This window comes from Eimeria acervulina, genomic scaffold, assembly GCF_000499425.1.
Source record: "Eimeria acervulina Houghton genomic scaffold, Eah_scaff291, whole genome shotgun sequence".
Taxonomy (NCBI): domain Eukaryota; phylum Apicomplexa; class Conoidasida; order Eucoccidiorida; family Eimeriidae; genus Eimeria; species Eimeria acervulina.
In genome coordinates this window covers 7,817-28,496 of record NW_013547889.1, presented here as the reverse complement: position 1 = coordinate 28,496, position 20,680 = coordinate 7,817, and the positions used below count along the sequence as shown (strand labels likewise).

The 20,680-nt window shown below is 42.4% G+C and overlaps 4 protein-coding genes across 4 annotated transcripts; 3 read left to right on the top strand and 1 right to left on the bottom strand.

Moving 5' to 3' along the window:
* Positions 1 to 223: 223 nt before the first annotated feature.
* Positions 224 to 1,766, top strand: EAH_00031120 (ribosomal protein L22, putative; the record flags this gene model as incomplete). Its single annotated transcript, XM_013392416.1, has 4 exons — positions 224 to 275; positions 488 to 600; positions 1,240 to 1,404; positions 1,650 to 1,766. The coding sequence occupies 4 exons, from the start codon at positions 224 to 226 to the stop codon at positions 1,764 to 1,766; spliced, it is 447 nt and encodes a 148-aa protein (XP_013247870.1).
* A 1,552-nt stretch (positions 1,767 to 3,318) lies between these two features.
* Positions 3,319 to 5,888, top strand: EAH_00031110 (hypothetical protein, conserved; the record flags this gene model as incomplete). Its single annotated transcript, XM_013392415.1, has 7 exons — positions 3,319 to 3,496; positions 3,715 to 3,794; positions 4,007 to 4,121; positions 4,306 to 4,433; positions 4,728 to 4,889; positions 5,114 to 5,217; positions 5,423 to 5,888. The coding sequence occupies 7 exons, from the start codon at positions 3,319 to 3,321 to the stop codon at positions 5,886 to 5,888; spliced, it is 1,233 nt and encodes a 410-aa protein (XP_013247869.1).
* Positions 5,889 to 9,863: 3,975 nt separating this feature from the next.
* On the bottom strand, positions 9,864 to 10,789 carry EAH_00031100 (actin-like protein 7, putative; the record flags this gene model as incomplete). Its single annotated transcript, XM_013392414.1, has 2 exons — positions 9,864 to 10,385; positions 10,691 to 10,789. The coding sequence occupies 2 exons, from the start codon at positions 10,787 to 10,789 to the stop codon at positions 9,864 to 9,866; spliced, it is 621 nt and encodes a 206-aa protein (XP_013247868.1).
* Positions 10,790 to 14,077: 3,288 nt separating this feature from the next.
* On the top strand, positions 14,078 to 20,465 carry EAH_00031090 (zinc transporter, putative; the record flags this gene model as incomplete). The annotated part of the gene is made up of 9 exons (XM_013392413.1): positions 14,078 to 14,671; positions 16,723 to 16,858; positions 17,187 to 17,492; positions 17,934 to 18,104; positions 18,326 to 18,424; positions 18,704 to 18,829; positions 19,394 to 19,500; positions 19,852 to 20,004; positions 20,349 to 20,465. 9 exons carry the CDS (start codon positions 14,078 to 14,080, stop codon positions 20,463 to 20,465), a joined length of 1,809 nt encoding a protein of 602 aa, XP_013247867.1.
* Between the last annotated feature and the right edge of the window lie 215 nt (positions 20,466 to 20,680).

Here is a 20,680-nt window from a genome sequence, read left to right as displayed (position 1 = left end):
AAAAGATAATTACACTTTCTCTATATTTTGATGCTCTTCTTTCGCCTGGAAGGAGCAGTCCTTTAGCCCTGTGCAGCAGCAGCAGCAGCAGAGGGTGCTGCTGCTGCTGCTGCTGCAGACGTTACTGCTGCGGCTGCTGCTGCCTCTTCTTCTAGTTTTTGGGGCTGTGTTTAGGGTTTAGGGTTTAGGGTTTGTGTTGTTGTGCAGAAATTTTTAAGTGAAGATGACAACTCGCCTCAGGAAGACTCGCAGGCTCAGAGGCCACGTCTCTGCAGGTGATGCGGGGGTTTAGGGTTTAGGGTTTAGGTTTTAGGGTTTAGGTTTGTTTGTGTAAAGAGAGAGCATCTGCATATGAAGGGTAGAGTATGAGGATTTAGGGTTTTAATCTGAGCAGGGGATTGAATAAAAGGGGCTCCGAATTCGGCTCTCTTTCAAATGATTAGGGTTTAGGGTTTAGGGTTTAGGGTTTAGGGTTTGCGGGTTTCAGGCCATGGGCGCGTGGGGAAGCACCGCAAACACCCAGGAGGTCGCGGTAAGGCTGGTGGTTTACATCACAATCGAATTCACTTCGATAAATACCACCCTGGGTACTTCGGCAAGGTGAGTATACACCTCAAACTCAGTATACACCTCAAACTCAATATACACCTCAAACTCAATATACACCTCAAACTCAATATACACCTGAAACTCAATATACACCTCAAACTCAATATACACCTCAAACTGAATATACACCCCAAACTCAGTATACACCTCAAACTGAATATACACCCCAAACTGAATATACACCCCAGACTGAATATACACCTCAAACTGAATATACACTTCAAACTCAATATACACCTCAATATACACCTCAAACGCAGCATACACCACGAGCTGGCTATACACCTCAAGTTCAATATACACCGCAAAGACTGAGCAGATTCATCTTTATCATACCTCCCGAGCTCATCATACACCACAAGCTGATTATACACCCCAAACAACTCATATGTACACAGCAAACTGAGCATACACTCGAACCTCACCATACACCCGAAACTGATAAACTCAACATACAGCGCAGCTACCTTCGAAATCTGATATTCAAAATGTTGTGCATACACCCGAACCTCAGCGTACACCGCAAGCGCCTTGGGCAGAGTGAATTTTTTTGTCTGGGGTTTAGGGTTTAGGGTTTAGGGTTTGGGGTGTATGTGGTATCATTCTGTTTGTTTTTTCTTGTGTTTTCAGGTCGGCATGAGGCACTTTCATTTGCTGCGCAACCAACAGTACTGCCCCGTGATTAATGTTGACAGACTCTGGTCTTTGATGTCTCCAAATGCATTGGAGCAAGCAAAGAGCGGTAATAAGGGAAAGGCATTTGTTTTGGATTGCACACGAGCAGGATACTTCAAGGTAAATAAATATCAAGGGTTTAGGGTTTAGGGTTTAGGGTTTAGGGTTTGTGGGGATTCAGCAGCATGAATGAGGGTTTAGGGTTTTAAATAGATATAGAACTATAATAGCGGGGTTTGAGGGTTTAGGTGGTGGTATTATCTCGCAAGGGGCTGCATGCACCACAGCACAGGGGTTTAGAAGATGTATTGTGATTAGGGTTTATGATTAGGGTTTATTAGGGTTTAGGGTTTGTGGATATGCAGGTGCTGGGGAAGGGTTCTCTACCTAAATTACCTCTCATTGTTAGAGCTCGTTTCTTCTCGAAGTTGGCAGAGAAGAAGATTAAAGAGGCGGGGGGAGTTTGCGTGTTGAGCGGTTAATTAGGATAATTATAATATAAATATTATATACAACATATATATATATATTTATATATTATATATATTATATATATATGATATATAATAATATATATACCTGGATTGGATAGGCCTATATACAATAATACTATCTAGGTGGTGTATTTAAACAAAAACAAACAAACATACAGTACATAAGATATATATAATATATAATATATATATTATCTGTACATGGGGATACACCGTAGATAATATTATTATAGGCTTCGACGGTGAGGCTGCAAAGACAGCGGGTGCTGCCGCTGTTGCTGCCTTTGAATTTTCTTAAGAAGAGTTAACGCTTCCCCTTGCTGAGTTGTATAACACCAAGATGGAGGTGTTGATAGACATTTAGGATTAGAATAAATAGAATAGATAAGTGCATTTGTATATATATATATATATGCATTTGCATATATATATATATATGCATTTGCATATATATATATATATATATATATATATATATATAATATTCTTGCTGATAGATCGTTTAAGCAGACAGCGGTATTCGTATGCAGAGATGTTCATAGTTGTCTTCCTAGGGTTTATTGTAGACGGTATTACTATTAATAGTAGCAGAAATGTTAATAGTTGTCTGTCTAGGACGTATTAAAAACAGCATTACTATTAATAAGTAGACTGGGGTGTATCGACGGGGATAGGAATGCTTGCGTAGACGTGCAAGGGGTGTTTATTATCATTCATAGAGGCAAACGGGTTACTAGTCTCCGTTTACAGTTGCAAATAAACATTAGTGAAGGCCCGGGTTGTGCTCCTTTCTGCATAGACGAGAAGCTGCTTTAAGTCTTCAAGTGCAGGAGTTGCTGTTGTTGGGGGGCCCGCCGCGCTTAGCGGAACATACAGCAGAGATGTGGAGTAAAAGGAATAACTTAAAATTATAATTTATCATTGTAAATTAGTATTTAAACTCAAAAAAGTCAGAAAATGCACAGAGGCTCCAGGAGCGATAAACACAGCGACCAGCGAGGTGTATACAGACACTCCATATACACCGCAATGCTGCAGGTGGAAAGCACAGATATTTGACGGTATTTCTTGTTAAAAACAATAAAATATCCAATTAATAATATATTTTAATTGAGTAATTCTTTGAAATAAGAGTTAAATGGATGGTAAGGCTTTAGGTCTCTAGCAGCAGGTGCTCTACGTTGTGTGTCTGTTTCTTAAGCCGAACGCGGGGAAGAAAGTCTATTTTACTGCACAATTAATTCAAAAAAGAACTTCTAAATGCATTTAAATCTATTTAAATCAATAAAACAACTTAAAATTCAATAATATAAAGAGATCTACAGCAGCTTTATTTACTAAGACAGGACTGTGAGTTTGTATTAAGATACACCAGACATCTCTGAGGGCTGCATTGAGAGTAGAGAGAAGCTCTGCGTTTGTTTGTTTATTTTATTGTTTATTATTTGAGGTATTTTAATCTCAAGAAATCTGCAAAGGCATTTAATTAATATACTATTTTCGCCTTTTTTCTGCTGCTTTTCATCAGCCCGGCCCCACGATGTGGAGGGACCTCTCTATTGTAGGGGTGGTGGTTGTTGTCTTCTTGTTTTGTTTGTCTCAATTTGAAATTCATGATACAAAGGCATTTAATTGCTTATTAAAAGAAGAAAAACAAAGAAAGTCGGACCCCTACTTCGTCCCCCTAGACGGAAGCCCCCCGGCCTACGTCGCCAGAGGTAAGAGCGAATCAAGAGACTGCAGCAGCAGCAGCAGCAGCAGCAACAGCAACAGCAGCAGCAGCAGCAGTTGCTGCTGCTGCTGCTTCATCACTCATCTGTCGCCCGCGTATGCTGCTTCTCTCAAAAAGCCCTGCGGAGTGCGCCCACTAGGGGCGCTGCCACCCCAGCAAGGGTTTAGGGTTTAGGGTTTAGGGTTTAGGGTTTGGCTTGTTCAGGCTCTCTACCTTGTGTAGAAGATGTCGTCGCCTTTGCAAACTCTAAAAGAGCGGGCGCAGATGGCGTTGTGGGCACAGAGGTTCGTCTAGGGTGTATATACACCTCAGTATAATTCAGGTGTATGCATATACACCTCAGTTCAATTCAGGTGTATGCATACCTCATTATGTTCAAGGCGTTATTGACGGGGGCATTTTTGCATCTATGATCGGTGGTTTGTCCGCCAGCAGAGTTTAGGGTTTAGGGTTTAGGGTTTAGGGTTTAGGGTTTGCGTGTTTGCGTTTGCATCAGGACGATCAGCTAACGATTGAAGAACATCTTGATTTGCTGGGGGCCTCTTTAGAGGCAAATTTTGTCGGTGGTTTTTGGGTGTATTCGCCCTTCTTCCTTTCGTACGAGCATTACGGTAAGGGTTTAGGGTTTAGGGTTTAGGGTTTAGGGTTTGAGTCGATTCTCCATGTGTATAGATGATACAGGGGTGCCTTTTGCTCCAGCATCTCCGATCTTTAAACCCTAGCCCCCCCTCCGAACCCCTACTAAGCCCTAAACCCTAAACCCTTGTGTTTGTTTGTTTTATCTCTGGGGTTTAGGCTCGGCAGTGAGAAGCCAAATACTTATCAGCGATGTTGATGAGTTGCTGCTGCTGCGCGTGCTGCCGCCTGGAGCAAATTTTATAATTAATACCGGCGGCCAAAACAGACACATCTTCATGCTAGAGGTAAACTGCTGCTGCTGCTGCTGCTTTTGCTGCTGTTGCTGATGCTGTGACTGCTGGTGCTGCTGCTGCTTTTGCTGCTGTTGCTGCTGCTGCTTTTGCTGCTGCTGCTTTTGCTGCTGTTGCTGCTGCTGCTTTTGCTGCTGCTGGTGTTGCTGCTTTAGACCCCTTAAACCCTAAACCCTAAATATAGAGTAACGCCGACAGTATTGTTATATGCTTTTCCTCGTGTGGGGCTCTCTAAACCCTAAACCCTAAATATAGATTAATGTTGATTATATTGTTTTATTTTTTTAGGGCTCTCTAACTGTTTCTAGGGAAGCACCGCTGAGGCCTCTGCAGCTGCATGCGAGGCTGCCGCAGCAGCAGCAGCAGCAGCAGCAGCTGAATCCCTCTTCTCCGGTGCGGGCGACTTCTCTTCGCCTCAAGCCCGGCAGAAAGGTCCTTGTGGGAGCGCCTGTAAGGGTTTCTTAGGGTTTAGGGTTTAGGGTTTAGGGTTTAGGGTTTAGGGTTTAGGGTTTAGGCTCGAAGGTCTTGGGGCTCCAGAGCGTCTTAGCCTCCTCCTGGTTTAGGGTTTAGGGTTTAGGGTTTGGAGTCAGGACGGTCTCGTTGCTGATGAGCGAGGAGCACGTGAGGACGAGGGTTTAGGGTTTAGGGTTTAGGGTTTAGGGTTTGTGTTTCAGGATGCTCGTGGAGCCATATATTTGGAGCACATCAGTGCACACGTTCCGCGGGCTGCTTTCACGATGTTTGCTTTGCCTTCCCTCGTCTACGGCTGGGATCTCGAGTAGGGTTTAGGGTTTAGGGTTTAGGGTTTAGGGTTTGGGGTGGTGCCGGGTAGAGTGTTAAAGGGGGGGTTTAGGGTTTAGGGTTTAGGGTTTTGCTTTGTTTGCAGCATGGGGGTCCAATGGGGTTGTAAATGTGTGTTAGGGTTTAGGCTTTGCTGTTTATGGTTTAGGGTTTAGGGCTTAGGGTTTAGGGTTTGTGCGCAGGTCTGCGTTGGTATCTCTCCGTGGGGTGTACAGCAGTTTGTTTGAAAACGTAGTATTGCCTTTAACAGATTTGTTGTGGAAGGATGAGGCCTCAGCAGCAGCAGCAGCAGCAGCAGCAGGCAGCAGCGAGCGGCAGCAGCAAAAAATAGAACGTCAATCTCTGTCTGATGCGTTAGAAACACAAGAAGAGGAAGCATTTAATATGTTGCGAGAGATGCAGAAGAAAGCTCAAGAAAAAGCAGCAGAACAAGCCAGCACAAATGCAGCAGCAGGTGGAGCACAGCAGCAGCAGCAGCAGCAGCAGCAGCAACAGCAGCAGCAGCAACAGCAGCAGCAGCAGCAGCAGAAGCAGCAGCAGAAGCAGCAGCAGAAGCAGCAGCAGGAGGAAGACGACGACGAAGATGATGAAGATGATGATGATGATGATGCTGAACAAGACGACCCTATTGGACATGACGAACTCTAAACCCTAAACCCTAAAGGAGAAGGCGCATATCAACAGCTCTTCTTTCGCTTCTCTTCGCATGCATGCATGCATGCATGCATGCATTTAGGGTGTCTATAAACGTATAATACTATATCTGCAATGCATATATTTTATTTATTTAATTTGTACTATATATATGTATTATATATATTACTACTTACAAATATAGGCGTCTCTCTCCTTTCATCATAGGCATATTTGCGTATATTATATATATATATATATATATATATATTTATATATATATATATATTTATATTTATATTTATATATGTATTTATATTTATATTTATATATATTATGTATATATATATACATATATATGTACGTTATACATGTATATATATATATATATATATAACGCGTAGATGCCTCTAAGAGCATATTCACACATACATACATATATACAAAATATATATAATATATATATGCTATATAAGTACACATAGATATGTTATATATTATATATACTTATATAATAATATAAATATATATAATATAAATATATATATATTATATTATAAGGGCGGCTCTTTTTATGCGTGGCGTCAGTGTGTATAGGGTGTGAAAGGCGAATAAAATAAACAAATAAAATAAACAAATATAATAAACAAATAAAATAAACAAACAAAAACAAAGCAAACAAATATTTCAAATGCATGCAGCCCCAAAGGAGCAGCGCATGCAGAGCTGGTTTTCTTCGTGTTCTTCTTTTGGCGTTGTCTATAACTGCATGCGCGTTTAATCTCTTTTTGAGGGTTTAGGGTTTAGGGTTTAGGGTTTATGTATACGTAGATTAGCTACAGATTATATAATATCTATTTCTTCTTGTATTTGTATATTCTATTGCATGCGTTTACTTTATATATACACACAAACATCTACACATACGCATCCTTACTTGGGTGCGGTGTGTGCATTCATATAAATAATATATATATATATATATATACATTTATATATATTTATAATTGTATATATGCTTGTACGTGCTTGTACTTTATATTACATTCGTTGTATATATACTTTATATGTACATTATATATATATATTTTATATATATATGTATGTATATATATATTTACATGTATACATATGTATAACTTTATATATACCTTATATATATGTGTGTGCGTACATATATATATATATATACATGTATGTACATATATATAGATGTATATATATTTATATTTATTTATATATATGTTTACGTGGATCTCTCTGCCTTTGTATAGACAGTATATGGGTGGAGTGAATGTAAAGTACAGCTGTACACAGACATATATGCTTATATGCAATTATATATTATAAATATAAACAAACAAATATATATATATATGTATATATAAACATATTTTTGCATGCAAACAATAGAAGCTGGCCATGGACTGAAGAGGGTCTCTCTCTTTCCTTTTGTTTTAATCCGATTATCTTTAGGGTTTGCTAGGGTTTAGGGTTTTGCTAGGGTTTAGGGTTTTGCTAGGGTTTAGGGTTTTGCTAGGGTTTAGGGTTTGCCATTGCTGAGTGAGGGTTCTCTTGGGTTTAGGTTAGGGCTTAGGGTTAGGGTTTAGGTTAGGGTTTAGGATTAGGGTTAAGGGGTAGGATTTAGAGCAGGTGTTAGGGTTTGCAAGGGTTTAGGGTTTGTTAGGGTTTAGGGTTTGTTAGGGTTTAGGGTTTGTTAGGGTTTAGGGTTTCTTGTAACGCGACCAGCGGCCTTCATGCATGCCCTCGTATTCTTCCTCGTGCGGTGTTGGTATATAATTAATTTATTTCTGCTGCTCTCCTTATCTGCATGCGGTGGCTTATTTTGTATATATATATATATATATATATAAATCTTTATATCAACAGCTATATATATATATATATGTATATAGCTGTATACATATATATATATATATAGGTATATAGCTATAGGTATATAGCTATATATATATATATGTATATAAATTTACATATGTATATATGTATATATATATAGAATAGTATATCTTTATCTACTTTAATGCACCACCTTAATCTACTACGCTGAGCTGGGAATTCTAATAGTTTGTTGTTTATTAAACTTCATTGCCTTTCTGCTTTAGCTGTCAGTAGCAGCATATTACAATTTGCATGCAGAGGCTGAGGGATTAATAAAATAATTGAAGCAAAAAAAGACGCAAAAAGAAGACAAAAGAACCCCTGAAAATATCTTCTTGTCGATTTGCATGCAGAATAATATATTATTATAATATATTATATATTATATTATTATATTATACTATATGCTATAATATTAGACTGTATTAAATTATTATATATTATATATTATATTATATATTATTTATAAAATGCACAGAAGAGCGACGATAAACTGAAAAATTCTGAGGGCATTTTGCTGTTCTTTTTCGAGCCAAAGCGGCGGCTTATTTTATTTATGTATAAAAATACACTTAACAATACTATGTAAATAAGTAAATCTATCCATATATAAAAGTATATATATATGTATATATATATATATATGTATATACTTATATATATAATATAGTATATGTGCAAATATGTATATATGGTGTTAAAGTGTATTTATATATATATATTATATATATATAAATACTTATATATATATAATATAGTATATGTGCAAATATTTATATATGGTGTTGTATATATATAATAGTATACAAACGTATAAGTCAAAACATATATATATATATACATATATATATATATATGTATATATATATGGGCTGTATGTTGACAATGAAGAGCCCATTTAAGACATTTTATTTTTATTTTATTTTATATTAGGCAGCGGGCGAGTGGGTATGAAGCCCCTCCCTTCTTTAGAGAAATGCTTGAGGGATGTCCATCTGCGTTTCTTAATTAAGCGGTGTGCATGCGTAGGCCGCATGCAATATATATATGATGAATATCTCTCTATTACTTATATAAGAGGCACTCTTATCATAATATCCTATTGTTCTCCTTAATAAATGTCTCATGCGTGATAATATATACATACACTTCTATCTAAAAACACTTCATCACAGAGACTTATAAATACAGCAGTTTCACTCTCTTCTTATTTTGAGGGTGGGACTGTCTCTGGGGCTGGCATGATCGCTGTCTCCTTCATGCATGCATGTTACGAGCAGGAGACAGTGATAAAGAAGAAGCTAAGGGCTTTTTCTTAATGAGTTGGGGTGTCTCCATTAAGAGGGCCTTCTAACACAACCACAAAGAAAAAGAATCTTTAAGGGATTATGATAGCAGCGTAGAGACGCAGCAGCAGCACACTGACAGCAGCAACTGCAGCAGAAACAGCGAGCGCTTTCAGATGCTGCACACTCTATCCCCTCCTTAATCTTTTTCCTTTGGTTTCTTTCGCGCATATAAGCAAATATACTTGTTAGGAAATAATTGTGATTAAAGAAACAACAACACTTAAATCTAATCTAATACCCCAACTCAACTCTCTTCTCGATACAAGGATATCCTGCTGAGAGATCAGGCACACGAGAGCGTTGCTTGCTCAGGAGAGAAGGCAGAGCAGATGTAGCTTTCTCTTTTTATTGGTGTTTATTGTTTGTACATTATTCCTTCTCATATGAAGAGTGGCTAGTCAGGGTGAAGTAAACGTATATCCTTTATTGCAGGCCCCCTTTGCTGCATGCAGCAAAAGGGGATTGGTTACGCATGCATGCGGGAGTGCCTTGCAACAGGGCTGCAGCAACTCGTGAGAGTTCGCACCTTCTCCCCAGCAGCCCCAGGCCTTTATGTCGTTGTGTACATGAGCGTAGCTGATGTCCGCTTCTTCCGAACGCAGCTCTTAGCGACATTCCTTTGCTAAGCTAAGGCCGTGAAGAGTTGAATGGGGAGGGGGAGGGGTTAAGCTGCATTTAAAAGCGTTCTTCTCAAGTGTTGCGACGCTGTTGCAGCTTGTAACGGGGGCCCTCACGCCTTTTAGGGGGCCCCTATCTGATTATCCAGGAGCGCAGCTTTGTTTGTTTTCCCCTCAGCGTACTGTTGTTTCTGAATGGAGAGAGAAGGAAATGTTGACAGGGTAGAAAGCATAGACGCACCCATCCATGATGCATCTTTACGGCCGCTAGCAAACACCAGGGATACGCTAGAAGGCAACTCCGACTCGTTCCCGTTCCCGTTCCCGATCCCGATCCCGATACCGATCCCAGGATGCTGGGGTTCATTCTGCGTTGCCTTTTGAAGTTCTGCTTTCATCCTGTCGCCCAACCCTCTTAAGAGCGACCCGCCTCTGCAGAAGACAATTTGATTGTTGAGGGTAGTCTGCAACGAGGTGTCTATACACCTCAACGCCGAAATAATCAACAGGGGGATAGAGGCTTGAGCGAGCACCTGCGCCTTTAAAGCAGGACTGCAGTTTAAAGAGGAAGGCTTGACGGCTCCCGTCTCTCCACCGCCCCCAAAGTAAACCTCACAAGGGCGGCTTCGCGTTTCAGGGCTCAGCTGTACAGACACCCCAAGACCCTATAATATAAACAGCCAATCAGAACCCGAAGTATCAACCCAGAGATTCTTTACCTTTAAATATAAGTTTAGGAGGGAAATGAATAAGTGGTGTGAAGGGGAGTTAGTCCGTAGATACAGAGAAATTGACTAACACTACGAAACAAAGAGGAGGAGACAATAGCACGAAAAGAGGCAGTAAAAGCAAACAAGGGGACTAAAAGAGAGACATTAGATTTAACAGAACAGGAGGCATATGATGTAGAGAAGAGAAGAATGAGAGACAGGTGATGTAAACGGCTAACCTCTACAATTGTTCCGTCCGGGAGTTCGAGCGCTGATGCTGTTTGCGTTTGTTCACTGCAGCTGTCAGCAGCTGAGCAGCTGGGCTGTACATACAGCATATTCTCTTTTGCATTTTCTACAACTGCAGCAGACAACGAAGAGCCCATTATCCCGTGCTGCTGCTCCACCTCTCTTCTAAACGCCTCGCTCACCTCCGCCCCTAAACACACAATAATAGGGTTTAGCAGTTTGGGGTTTAGGATATTAGGAGGCGTACATCAACGCTGCAGCTACTTAGGGTTTGCGATTATGAAGAACTGCGCATCTACCCGATTAATTCCCCTTCTGAGGAAGATTTTTTATATCTTCACCAGAGTATATTAGCGTTGATTATGAATTATTGAGGTTCTCTTTAGGGCTTATTAGAGGCTTCCTTTTAGCCGTCAATGATCATTCAGAAGGATGTTTTAGAGTGTAAGTTTTGTAGCTTAGAGCTGATTAGGGTTTATAAGGGTTAAGTGGGGTTCTACTATTGCCACCTTTAAGCTTGAAGAGGGCGTGTTTGGAGCTTTGAGCTTATTATGATTATTTATTACGTTGAAGAAGGCATGTATAGGGTTTAGGGTTTATTCTTATTATTTATTAGGTCGAGGAAGACGTGTATAAGGTTTAGGGTTTATTCTTATTGATTAGGCTGAGGAAGACGTGTTTAGGGTTTAGGGTTTATTCTTATTATTTATTAGGCTGAGGAAGACGTATTTAGGGTTTAGGGTTTATGATGATTATCTATTAGGGTTTATTCTAACCGCCTATTAACATGCGGAAGGTTGCATGCTGGAGTTCGTAGCAATCGAAGACCGGCACAACACTTGTAAGCCCATGGCCCATCTCCACCACTAACCCTCGACTCTGCCCTGAACACATTCTCAGTACCCCAAATGCTGCTGCTGCTACTGCTGCTGCTGCTGCTGCTGTTGCTGCTGTTGCTGTTGCTGGTGGTGGTGCTAAGGGCCGTGACCGTTTTCAAACGCAGGTATATACTTAAGCACTTGCTGCAGGGTTGACAGCAGCAACAGCAAGATTTTTGCAGCAGCACCATATGCAGCAGCAGCATAATAGTTGCAGCAGCACCATATGCAGCGGCAGCAAGATTCTTGAAGCAGCATCATATGCAGCAGCAGCATAATACTTGCAGCAGCTATTTTAGGAGCGTTGTGTGTACCGGATGCAAAGAGGCCAAGGGGGGCCCTTGGGAGTAGAGCGACAGCATCGGCAGCAAATGTTTCGAATAGAATTTGCAGGAGTTTTTCTTTGCCTTCTGAGTCTTCTAGAGGGGGTGTTGTAACAAGAAATTGGTGGCCGCTGCTTTTGTCTCCTTCACTTCTGTCTCTGTCTCTGTCTCCCTCACGACTTCGTTCAGATACCGACAAAACAGAGGCAGACAAAAGGCTTTCCAGTGCCTCCCAATCTCTTACAACTCCCCTCTCTATGACTCGCTCTGCAGAAGCCGCCCACGCCCCCATAAACCCATCCATTCATGCAGCTAGCTGATAGCCTTCATCTAGCTAGTTACCTATCTAGCCAGCTAGCTAAACCTGAAATCCTTTCTCTGGACCCAACCCAGCTAGCTAATGAACACCCTAGCGACTGCTCAATGCAAATATCGCGTTCTATTTCGCGCTAGCTAGCTAGCTAGCTAGCTAAGGCAGCTAGCTAGCTGGCTAAGGAGGGTGGGTGGGGGAAGCGCCTTCTTTGGTTTTTCACGTGTATGTGAGTTTGCATGTAGGAGAGCTTTATTCCTTTGTTTGTTCGCCTCCTCGTTTATTCGTTTGTTGTCTCTATACCTTCTCGTGAAGGGAGAGAAAAAGCGGGCGTTGAGGCCCCTCCAATGCCTGTACGTACACTGTAGCTCCCCAAGTCGAATACAAACCATTCTGAAGATTTCATTGTTAATAAGAAGATGTCTCTCCTTTGTCTCTTTTCCCCTCTGGTGCTCTTCCTCGTCTCTCTCTCTCTCTTTATCTTTTGTCTCGTCTCTCCTTCACTGTTGCTCTTTCTGTTTCTTCTCGTGTCTCTATGGTGTCCCTTATGTCTGTTTCTCTATCTGTGCGCCTGTCTGTGTCTATCTGCTTTATTATACTATCTTTATCTCCGTCTCTGTCTCTGTTTCTGTCTCTGTCTCTCTCTCTCTTTATCTCTGTCTCTCTCTCTGTCCCTGTCTTTATCTCTGTCTCTATCTCTGTCTCTGTCTCTGTCTCTGTTTCTATCACGCCCTCCTTCTCCTTTTTGTCTTCGTCTTTATTTATACATTTTTGCATTTCTTCGTTTTACTCTACTGCATTTGTTTGTCTTGGCTTAGCGTTTGTCTTTGGCTCTCTCTCTTCGCTTTAACTGCAACAAAGACAAAGGCCTACCCGGATGCTGCTGCTACTGCTGCTGCTGCTGTTGGTGTTGTTGCTGCTGCTGCTGCTGTTGGTGTTGCTGCTGCTACTGATGCTGCTGTTGGTGTTGCTGCTGATACTGCTGCTGCTGTTGGTGTTGCTGCTGCTGCTGCTGCTGGCTTTTGTTCGTGATACGAGAGAGCGACTCTGAACAGCAGAAAACCCTTAACCCCAAACCCTAAACCCTAAACCCTCAGGGTTTGCCGAGATAGTAGTGCACTTGGCAAGAATGGATCCTGGCGGGTCACCACCGAGGGTTTAGGGTTTAGGGTTTAGGGTTTAGGGTTTACCGGTGAGTATTCTCCGATGAAAATAAAAAACAAATTGTTTTAATAATTCATTTATTTAGGGTTTTAGGTTTCACTCGGCCTCCTGCAGGCCTACAACGACTCAGCAGCAGCAGCAACAGCAACAGCAACAGCAGCAGCAGCAGCAGCAGCTGCTGCTGCTGCTGCCGTTCTTCTTGGCTTGGTGTGCATGCGCTCGCCTTAAATGCTGTTTTAGTGAATTTGTTTTGTGTTATTTCAACAAATTTTATGGTTGCTTCTGCAGCTGCTGCCCTCACTGCAGCAGCAGCAGCAGCAGCAGGAACTCAGCGCAGGAACCCCCGTTGCTGCTGCTAAGCATGCAGCAGCAAATGCAGCAGCACGAACAGTAGACAACTCTTTAGCTGCAGAGGCAACAGCAACGGCAACACCAGGAACAACCTGAGCATCTGCTGCTACAGCAGCAGCAGCAGCAGCAGCCCCAACTGCAGCAGCAGCAGCTGCTGCATCTGGAGCAGCAGCTCCTGCATATTTAGCAACAACAACAGCAGCAGCAGCAACACCCGCAGCAGCATAGCAACAGCAACAACCGCACCAGGAGCAACCACAGAGGCAGCGGCAACAGCAGCAACAGGAGCGACACCCGCAGCAACAGCAGCAACAGCAGCAACACCCGCAGCAGCAGCAGCACTATTTGAGGATGTCGCACCGCGCCGCTGCGGCAGCAGCCGCTGCAGCAGCAGCAGCAGCAGCACCAGCTGCCTCGACTGCATCATTTTCACCGGGAGCAGCAGCCGGAACAGCAGCAACCGCAGCAGCAACAGCAGCAGCAGCACAAGGCCTCGCTGGCTATACACTGCGCTCTCTTCGCATTGTTTATTCTTCTCCTTCTGCCTCGGAGTTAACAAAGACAATCACTTCCCTCAAAAGATCTCTTAATTGGATGCCTGCAGCAGAAGCCCCGTCAGCAGCAGCAACTGCAGCAGCAGCAGCAGCAGCAACTGCAGCAGCAACTGCAGCAGCACCTGGAGCTGCTGCAGCAGACTGCCACAAATCCGAAGCAGCTGCAGCCCCAGCCTCAGACCCTGCAGCAGCATCAGCAGCGGCTGCAGCAGCACAACCACCATCCCCAGCACCAGCAGCACCTGCAGCAGCACCTGCAGCAGCACCTGCAGCAGCACCTGCAGCAGCAGCAGCAGCACGTGCAGCAGCAGCAGCAGCAGGATTAGAGTTGTACGGGTATCCTGGTGGTTGCATTTGTATACCTCGCCGTTTACCTCGAGATGAGTGGAGAGTTAGTTACTTGAAGTCCCCCTTTAAATATAAAACAGCAGTTAAACATTATGTCTTCAGAAAATATTTTTATTCTTTTCTCTTCATTCACCCTAAACATATTCAGAAAACCCTCGCTGCATGTCTTGGAGCTATGAAACAAAACGTCCGACTCAAAGCACACTTCGAATGGCATTACCCTGTAAACCCTAAACCCTAAACCCTAAACCCTAAACCCTAAACCCTAATAAACCTTAGTAAACCCTGATGACCCCCAAATAAACCCTAATAAAGCATACTATAAACCCTAATAAACCCTAATAAAACGTAGTAAACCCTATTAAACCCTCAAAGCCCACTTTGATTGGCAGTACCCCGTAAACCCTAAACCCTAATAAACCCTAAACCCTAATAAACGCTAAACCCTAAACCCTAGGCCTCTTGCAGATGCGGCGTTTTAGGGTTTATTGTGGTTTGGGGTTGGTGTTTGTTGTTTGTGTGTCTGTTGTTTGTTTGTTTGTTTTTATCTTCTTTTCTCTGTCTCTCTTTTTTAATATATTTTAATTGCTATTTAATATTTGCTTGTTTTGCTGCTGCGGTTTTAAGGGTTTTGTGTCTGGCTTGCGTTTGTTTGTTTCTGTCGTCAGGGGCCCTCATCCAGTGCTGCTGCTGCTGCTGCTGATCCTGCTGCTGCTGCTGCTGCAATACTAGAAGAAGAGCAGCAAGTAAAATACATGCTGCAGCAGCAGAAGCAGCGACGCCGTCATTTATTTTATAAGGGGGACCCTTCTGCTTAATTCTTTTTAATCTTTGTTTGTTTTAATTTATTTTTTTAAGTTTATTATATTTATTTGGTTGTTGTCGCTCTCATTATTAATAAAGAATTATATTTAGCTGCACATACACCGCAATTAAATTCATCTCTCTAACTCTGCATGCATTAAAACAACAAAAAGAAAATATTCTTCTTATAAAACTTATTAAAATATATTATTATCTGTTATTAAAATAACAGAAAAGATATATATATATATATATAATATGCATATAATATATATTATATATGTTTATATATTATACTTATAAACAACTCATCTACACAGTGGACGATATATATATATATATACAGGAATTGTTACTAAGCAATTCATCAACAGATATATATATATATGCATATATATATATATATAAATGCATATATATATACTGCGTAGATTGTGTAGATGAGTTGTGTATAATTAGTATTGCTGCTGAAGAGAGAAGATAAAACTTAGAAAGAAGAGAGGTCTGGTCTTGTCTGTATATATTTGTTGCATGCATGCATGCAATAAAGACTGTGGAGACAGTAGATAATAATAATAATAAGGCATTTAAATCATAATAAAGATATATTTATATATTTATATATTTATTTATTTACTTTTAACTAATGTAATTATTTATTAGATATATGAAAGGCGGAGACAGACTATGCATGCATGCATGCATGCAGTGAAGACAGTAGACACGGTAGATAATAAGAATAGGTATATAAATCATAATAAATAAATATATATATATGTATATATACAATTAATATAATATAATTATTTATTAGATATGTTAAAGATACGGACAAACTATGCTGCTAAATGCTTGAACACATACCGCACTAAAAGTAATGAAGAAATAAATAAAATAAAATAAAATAAATAAATTTATTTATTTTATTATTTAAATAAACAATTTTAAAAATATTAATTTAAAAATATTTATTTTATAGCTCTCAGCAACAAACAGCAGCCGACGCTGCTGTGGGGCGTAGGGCTAAGTGTATGAAGACAGCAGAATGTTCTATAAAATAATATATAAAATAATATATATTATTATACTAAATAAATAATAAATTAAAGTAATTATAAATATATTTAATTTATTTATTTAAACAATTCACAATAACTTGAAAGTAAATACAAAAATTATCAACAGCTGCTGCAGGTGCTGCTGGGGGCTGGGGCTGCAGCGCTGTTATATTTTTCTTTGCCTTCTTCTGTCTGCTTTATTTCTTTATTATATTTATTTTATACTTTTAAGGAGCAGCTTACCACCGTAGAGAACCATCAAAGGGTCCTGCTTCAGCAGCAGCAGCAGCAACAGCAGCAGCAACAGCAGCAACATCGGCAGCAGCAGCAGCAGCTGTTGCATGCACACCGCGACAGTTGCTGTGGGGGCACTAAGCAAAAGCATAGCTTCTGCTTTTAGAAAGATAAAGAAAAAAGATAAGCAAAGATTAAAAAAAAAACATTAGCCGCCTTCAGCAGCACCGGCAGCAGCACAGGCTGCCGCAGCTGCAGCAGCAGCAGCAGCAGCTGCTGCTCCTGCAGCTGCAGTGGACAAACTGTTGCAGCGACAGCAGCAACAGCAACAGCAGCAGCAGCAGCTCGAGGCAGACAGGTTATCCAGGGGGCTTCCTGGGCCGGCCCACCGCTGCCGTTGCTAGTAGAGCCTCCTTGCCTTGTTTTAAGGGTTTAGGGTTTAGGGTTTAGGGGCCCTTTTAGAATTCTTCGCATGCAGCAGAGTCGCTGGAATTTGGCTGGCAAAGCCCCAGCAACAGCTTCACAACAGAACGCCTACAGCAGCAGCAGCAGCAGCAGCAGCAGCAGCAGCAGCAGCAGCAGCAGCAGCAGCAGCAATATTAGCAGCGAAAGCAGCGGCTTTAGGGGAATCAGCGGCTGCCACCGCAGCAGCGTGCAGCAGCGGCATCGGGATCAATAGGCGTCAGCAGCAGCAGCAGCAGCTGCAGCACCAATTTCATCATCAGCAGGAGCAGCAGGAGCAGCAGCAGGAGCAGCAGCAGGATGGGTGTTGATGCAGCTTTAGTTGCATCTAAAGCAGCAGCAGCTTCTTTATTTTTTGTTGCTGCTCTTTGTGGTGCTGCTGTTCCTTTTCTGCTTGAGAAGTGCAAGCTAGGGCGGCGTATCTCTCATTTAAATGCATTTGCTGCAGGTAGGTGTATGTACACCCAAACGCAGCAACAAAAACAAACAAATAAATTAACGTTCATCATAATACACAAACACACTCAACAGATTCAGAGCCCTAGGGTTTACGCTTTTACTTTAGGAGTTATATAGGGTTTCGAGGGTTTAGAGTTTAGGGTTTAGGGTTTATGGTTTAAGGTTTTTTTTAACGGTTTTTTAGGGCTTAGGGTTTAGGGTTTAGGGTTTAATGTAAGGGTTTTAAAGGGTTTTTAGGGGTTTCGAGGGTTTAGGGTTTAGGGTTTAGGGTTTAGGGTTTGTGTGTAGGCGCATTCTTGGCTCTTGGGGTTTTGCATATATTGCCGGAGGCGGTGGAGCTGCTGACAGAGCTTGAGGTGTATATACACCTCAATGGGAAGCCTTATGCTCTGACCTTTTGTTTAGTTTTCATCGGCTATGTAGTCATTCTTTTCTGCGAGGAGGTCCTCTGCGGCGACTGTAAGCTCAGGCTTTAGGCTTTAGGGTTTAGGGTTTAGGGTTTTAGGGTTTAGGGTTTTAGGGTTTAGGGTTTGGGGTTCAGCCTTCTATAATCTCCAGGCAGGAGTGGCTACGCCTAGGGTTTAGGATTCAGGGTTTAGGGTTTAGGGTTCAGGGTTCAGGGTTTAGGGTTTAGGGTTTAGGGTTTAGGGTTTAGGGTTTAGGGTTTAGTTGCGTCTCAGCACATGAAGATGAGGGGCAGCACGAAGAGCGGGGGAAGGACAGCAGCAGCAAAGGCAGCCAATCGACAGAAGCACAAGAATTAGAGCCCCCTCTCGACGGTATCTACTGCTGCTGCTGCTGCTGCTGCTGCTGCTGATGCTGCTGCTGCTGCTGACGCTGCTGGGGCTGATGCTGCTGGTGCTGCTGCTGCTGCTGTATGGTTATGGTGCTGCATCGGTTGCTGCTGCTGCTGTAGCGGTTGCTGCTGCTTTTTTTTCATGGAGTGGTGAGGGTTTCTACTGCTGCTGCTGCTGCTGCTGCTGCTGCTGCTGCTTGTTTTCTGACTAATGCCTTTGCTGCTGCTGCTTCTGTTGCTGCTGCTGCTGCTGCTGTTGCAGCTATGGAGAGCGGGGTAAAGACAGAACTGACGGTTCTATCGACGCGGAGTATAAAGACAGCAGCAGCAGCAGCAGCAGCAGCAGCAGATGAAGAAGATGAAGATGAAGATGAAGAAGCTGTAGCGGGTAATATGAGTGCAGACAGCAGCCACTTAAAGACGGCGATGCAAAATAATAAAAAACAAAAAACAAAAAATTCTTCGCCCTCTACTGCTGTCTTCATGATGCTCGCTCTAGCCATACACGGCCTCTTCGAAGGTTAGTTAGTTAGCTAACTAGCTAGTTAGCTAGCTAGCTGGCTAGCTAGCTAGCTAGCTAGCTGGCTAGCTAGCTAGCTAGCTACCCGTAGCTAGCTAGCTAGACATAGCGCGCCATAGCTAGATAGCTAGCTAGCTAACTAGCCGAGCCAGCTAGCTGAAGGAAGCCCCTGAGAGTTACAGTGCTCGCCGCTGGCTCGTTGCATCCGCAGCCAGTTAGCTAGCTAGCTAACCGTAGCTAGCTACCCGTAGCTAGCTAGCTAGCTGTCTAGCTAGCCAACCTTAGCTAGCTATCCCTCTGTAGCTCGCTCGCCGTAGCAATCCGTAGGTAGCTATTTGTATGTATCTCTTTGTATCTAGCTAGCCATAGCTAGCTCTCTGTATCTATCTATATCTTTGTAGCTAGCTATTTGCGTTTCAGGGGTTATAGTAGGCGCTGCTGCTGAGCTGTCTATGCTTTGGATGGTGACGGCGGTCGTCATTGGCCACAAATGGGCAGAGGCGATGCTCCTCATGTGCCAACTTGTTGAAAGAAATACGGTCAGCCTCTTTAGGTTAGGGTTTAGGGTTTAGGGTTTAGGGTTTTAGGGTTTTAGGGTTTAGGGTTTAGGGTTTAGGGGTTGTTTTGGGGTTGGGGAGCGCGGAGGTTGGGGTTTTTATTGTCCCTGTGTGTTTTGTTTATTGCTTATCGCTTGACCTTTGTTAGATGAGGGTTTAGGGTTTAGGGTTTAGGGTTTAGGGTTTATGATGCATGTCTGCTTTTTTTTTTCTTTTTGCCCTTTGGGGTGTATGATATATTGTTGATTGCACATTTTTGCGTATTCGTTATTCTTAGTTGGTTGATTAGGGTTTAGGGTTTAGGGTTTAGGGTTTATGATGTCTGTTTATCAGAGACGGGTGACAGCATTTACTTTAATATCTGTTTTTGCTTCGTCTTCTCCTTTGGGGGTTTTGCTCGGCGCTGTTTTGGCGGCGGAGGGAAAATTGGCTGCCGGAATTTGCAATGCGTTGGGCGCCGGCACTGTACTCTACATCGCTTCAGAGGTAGCTAGCTAGCTAGCTAGCTAGGTTTATAGATAGCTGGCTAGATAGATTGATAGATAGCTAGCTAGATAGATAGATTGATAGGTAGATGGATAGATATATGGCTAGCTAGCTAGATAGATAGATTGAAAGGTAGATAGCTAGCATGCGAGGTATCTTGCGAGCTAGCTAGATAGCTAGCTAGCTAGCTAGCTAGCTAGTTGTCTCGCTGGCTGAGTCATTTGGGGGGAGATTGGTGGATGGCGAGCTATGCCTTAAAGCAGGGATTTAGCTTAGTTCTCCTACCCCCTTGCATTCTCTAGGGTTTAGGGTTTAGGGTTTGGGGTTTGTGTTTGTGGGTTCAGATATCTATGTCAGCCTTTAAGGGCTGCATGCGGGGCCGCTGTATTCAATTTTTGATATACTGCAGCGGGGCAGCGTTGGTGTTGGCGCTGACATTTTTAGATGTGGCGTTTGGTTGATGCAGCGGCAGGAGCAGCAGCAGCAGCAGCAGCGAGGAGAAGCTGTTTGCTGCAGTTGAGGTGTACATACACCGCAGCTGCAGTTGAGGTGTACATACACCACACTTGTCTGTACACTGAGCGCAGACTGCAGAAGTAGGAGGGGTTCTTCCTCTTATCATTTGAAATACCACTGCACCACCAGCTGCAGCAGATGCAGCAGCAGCGACATATGC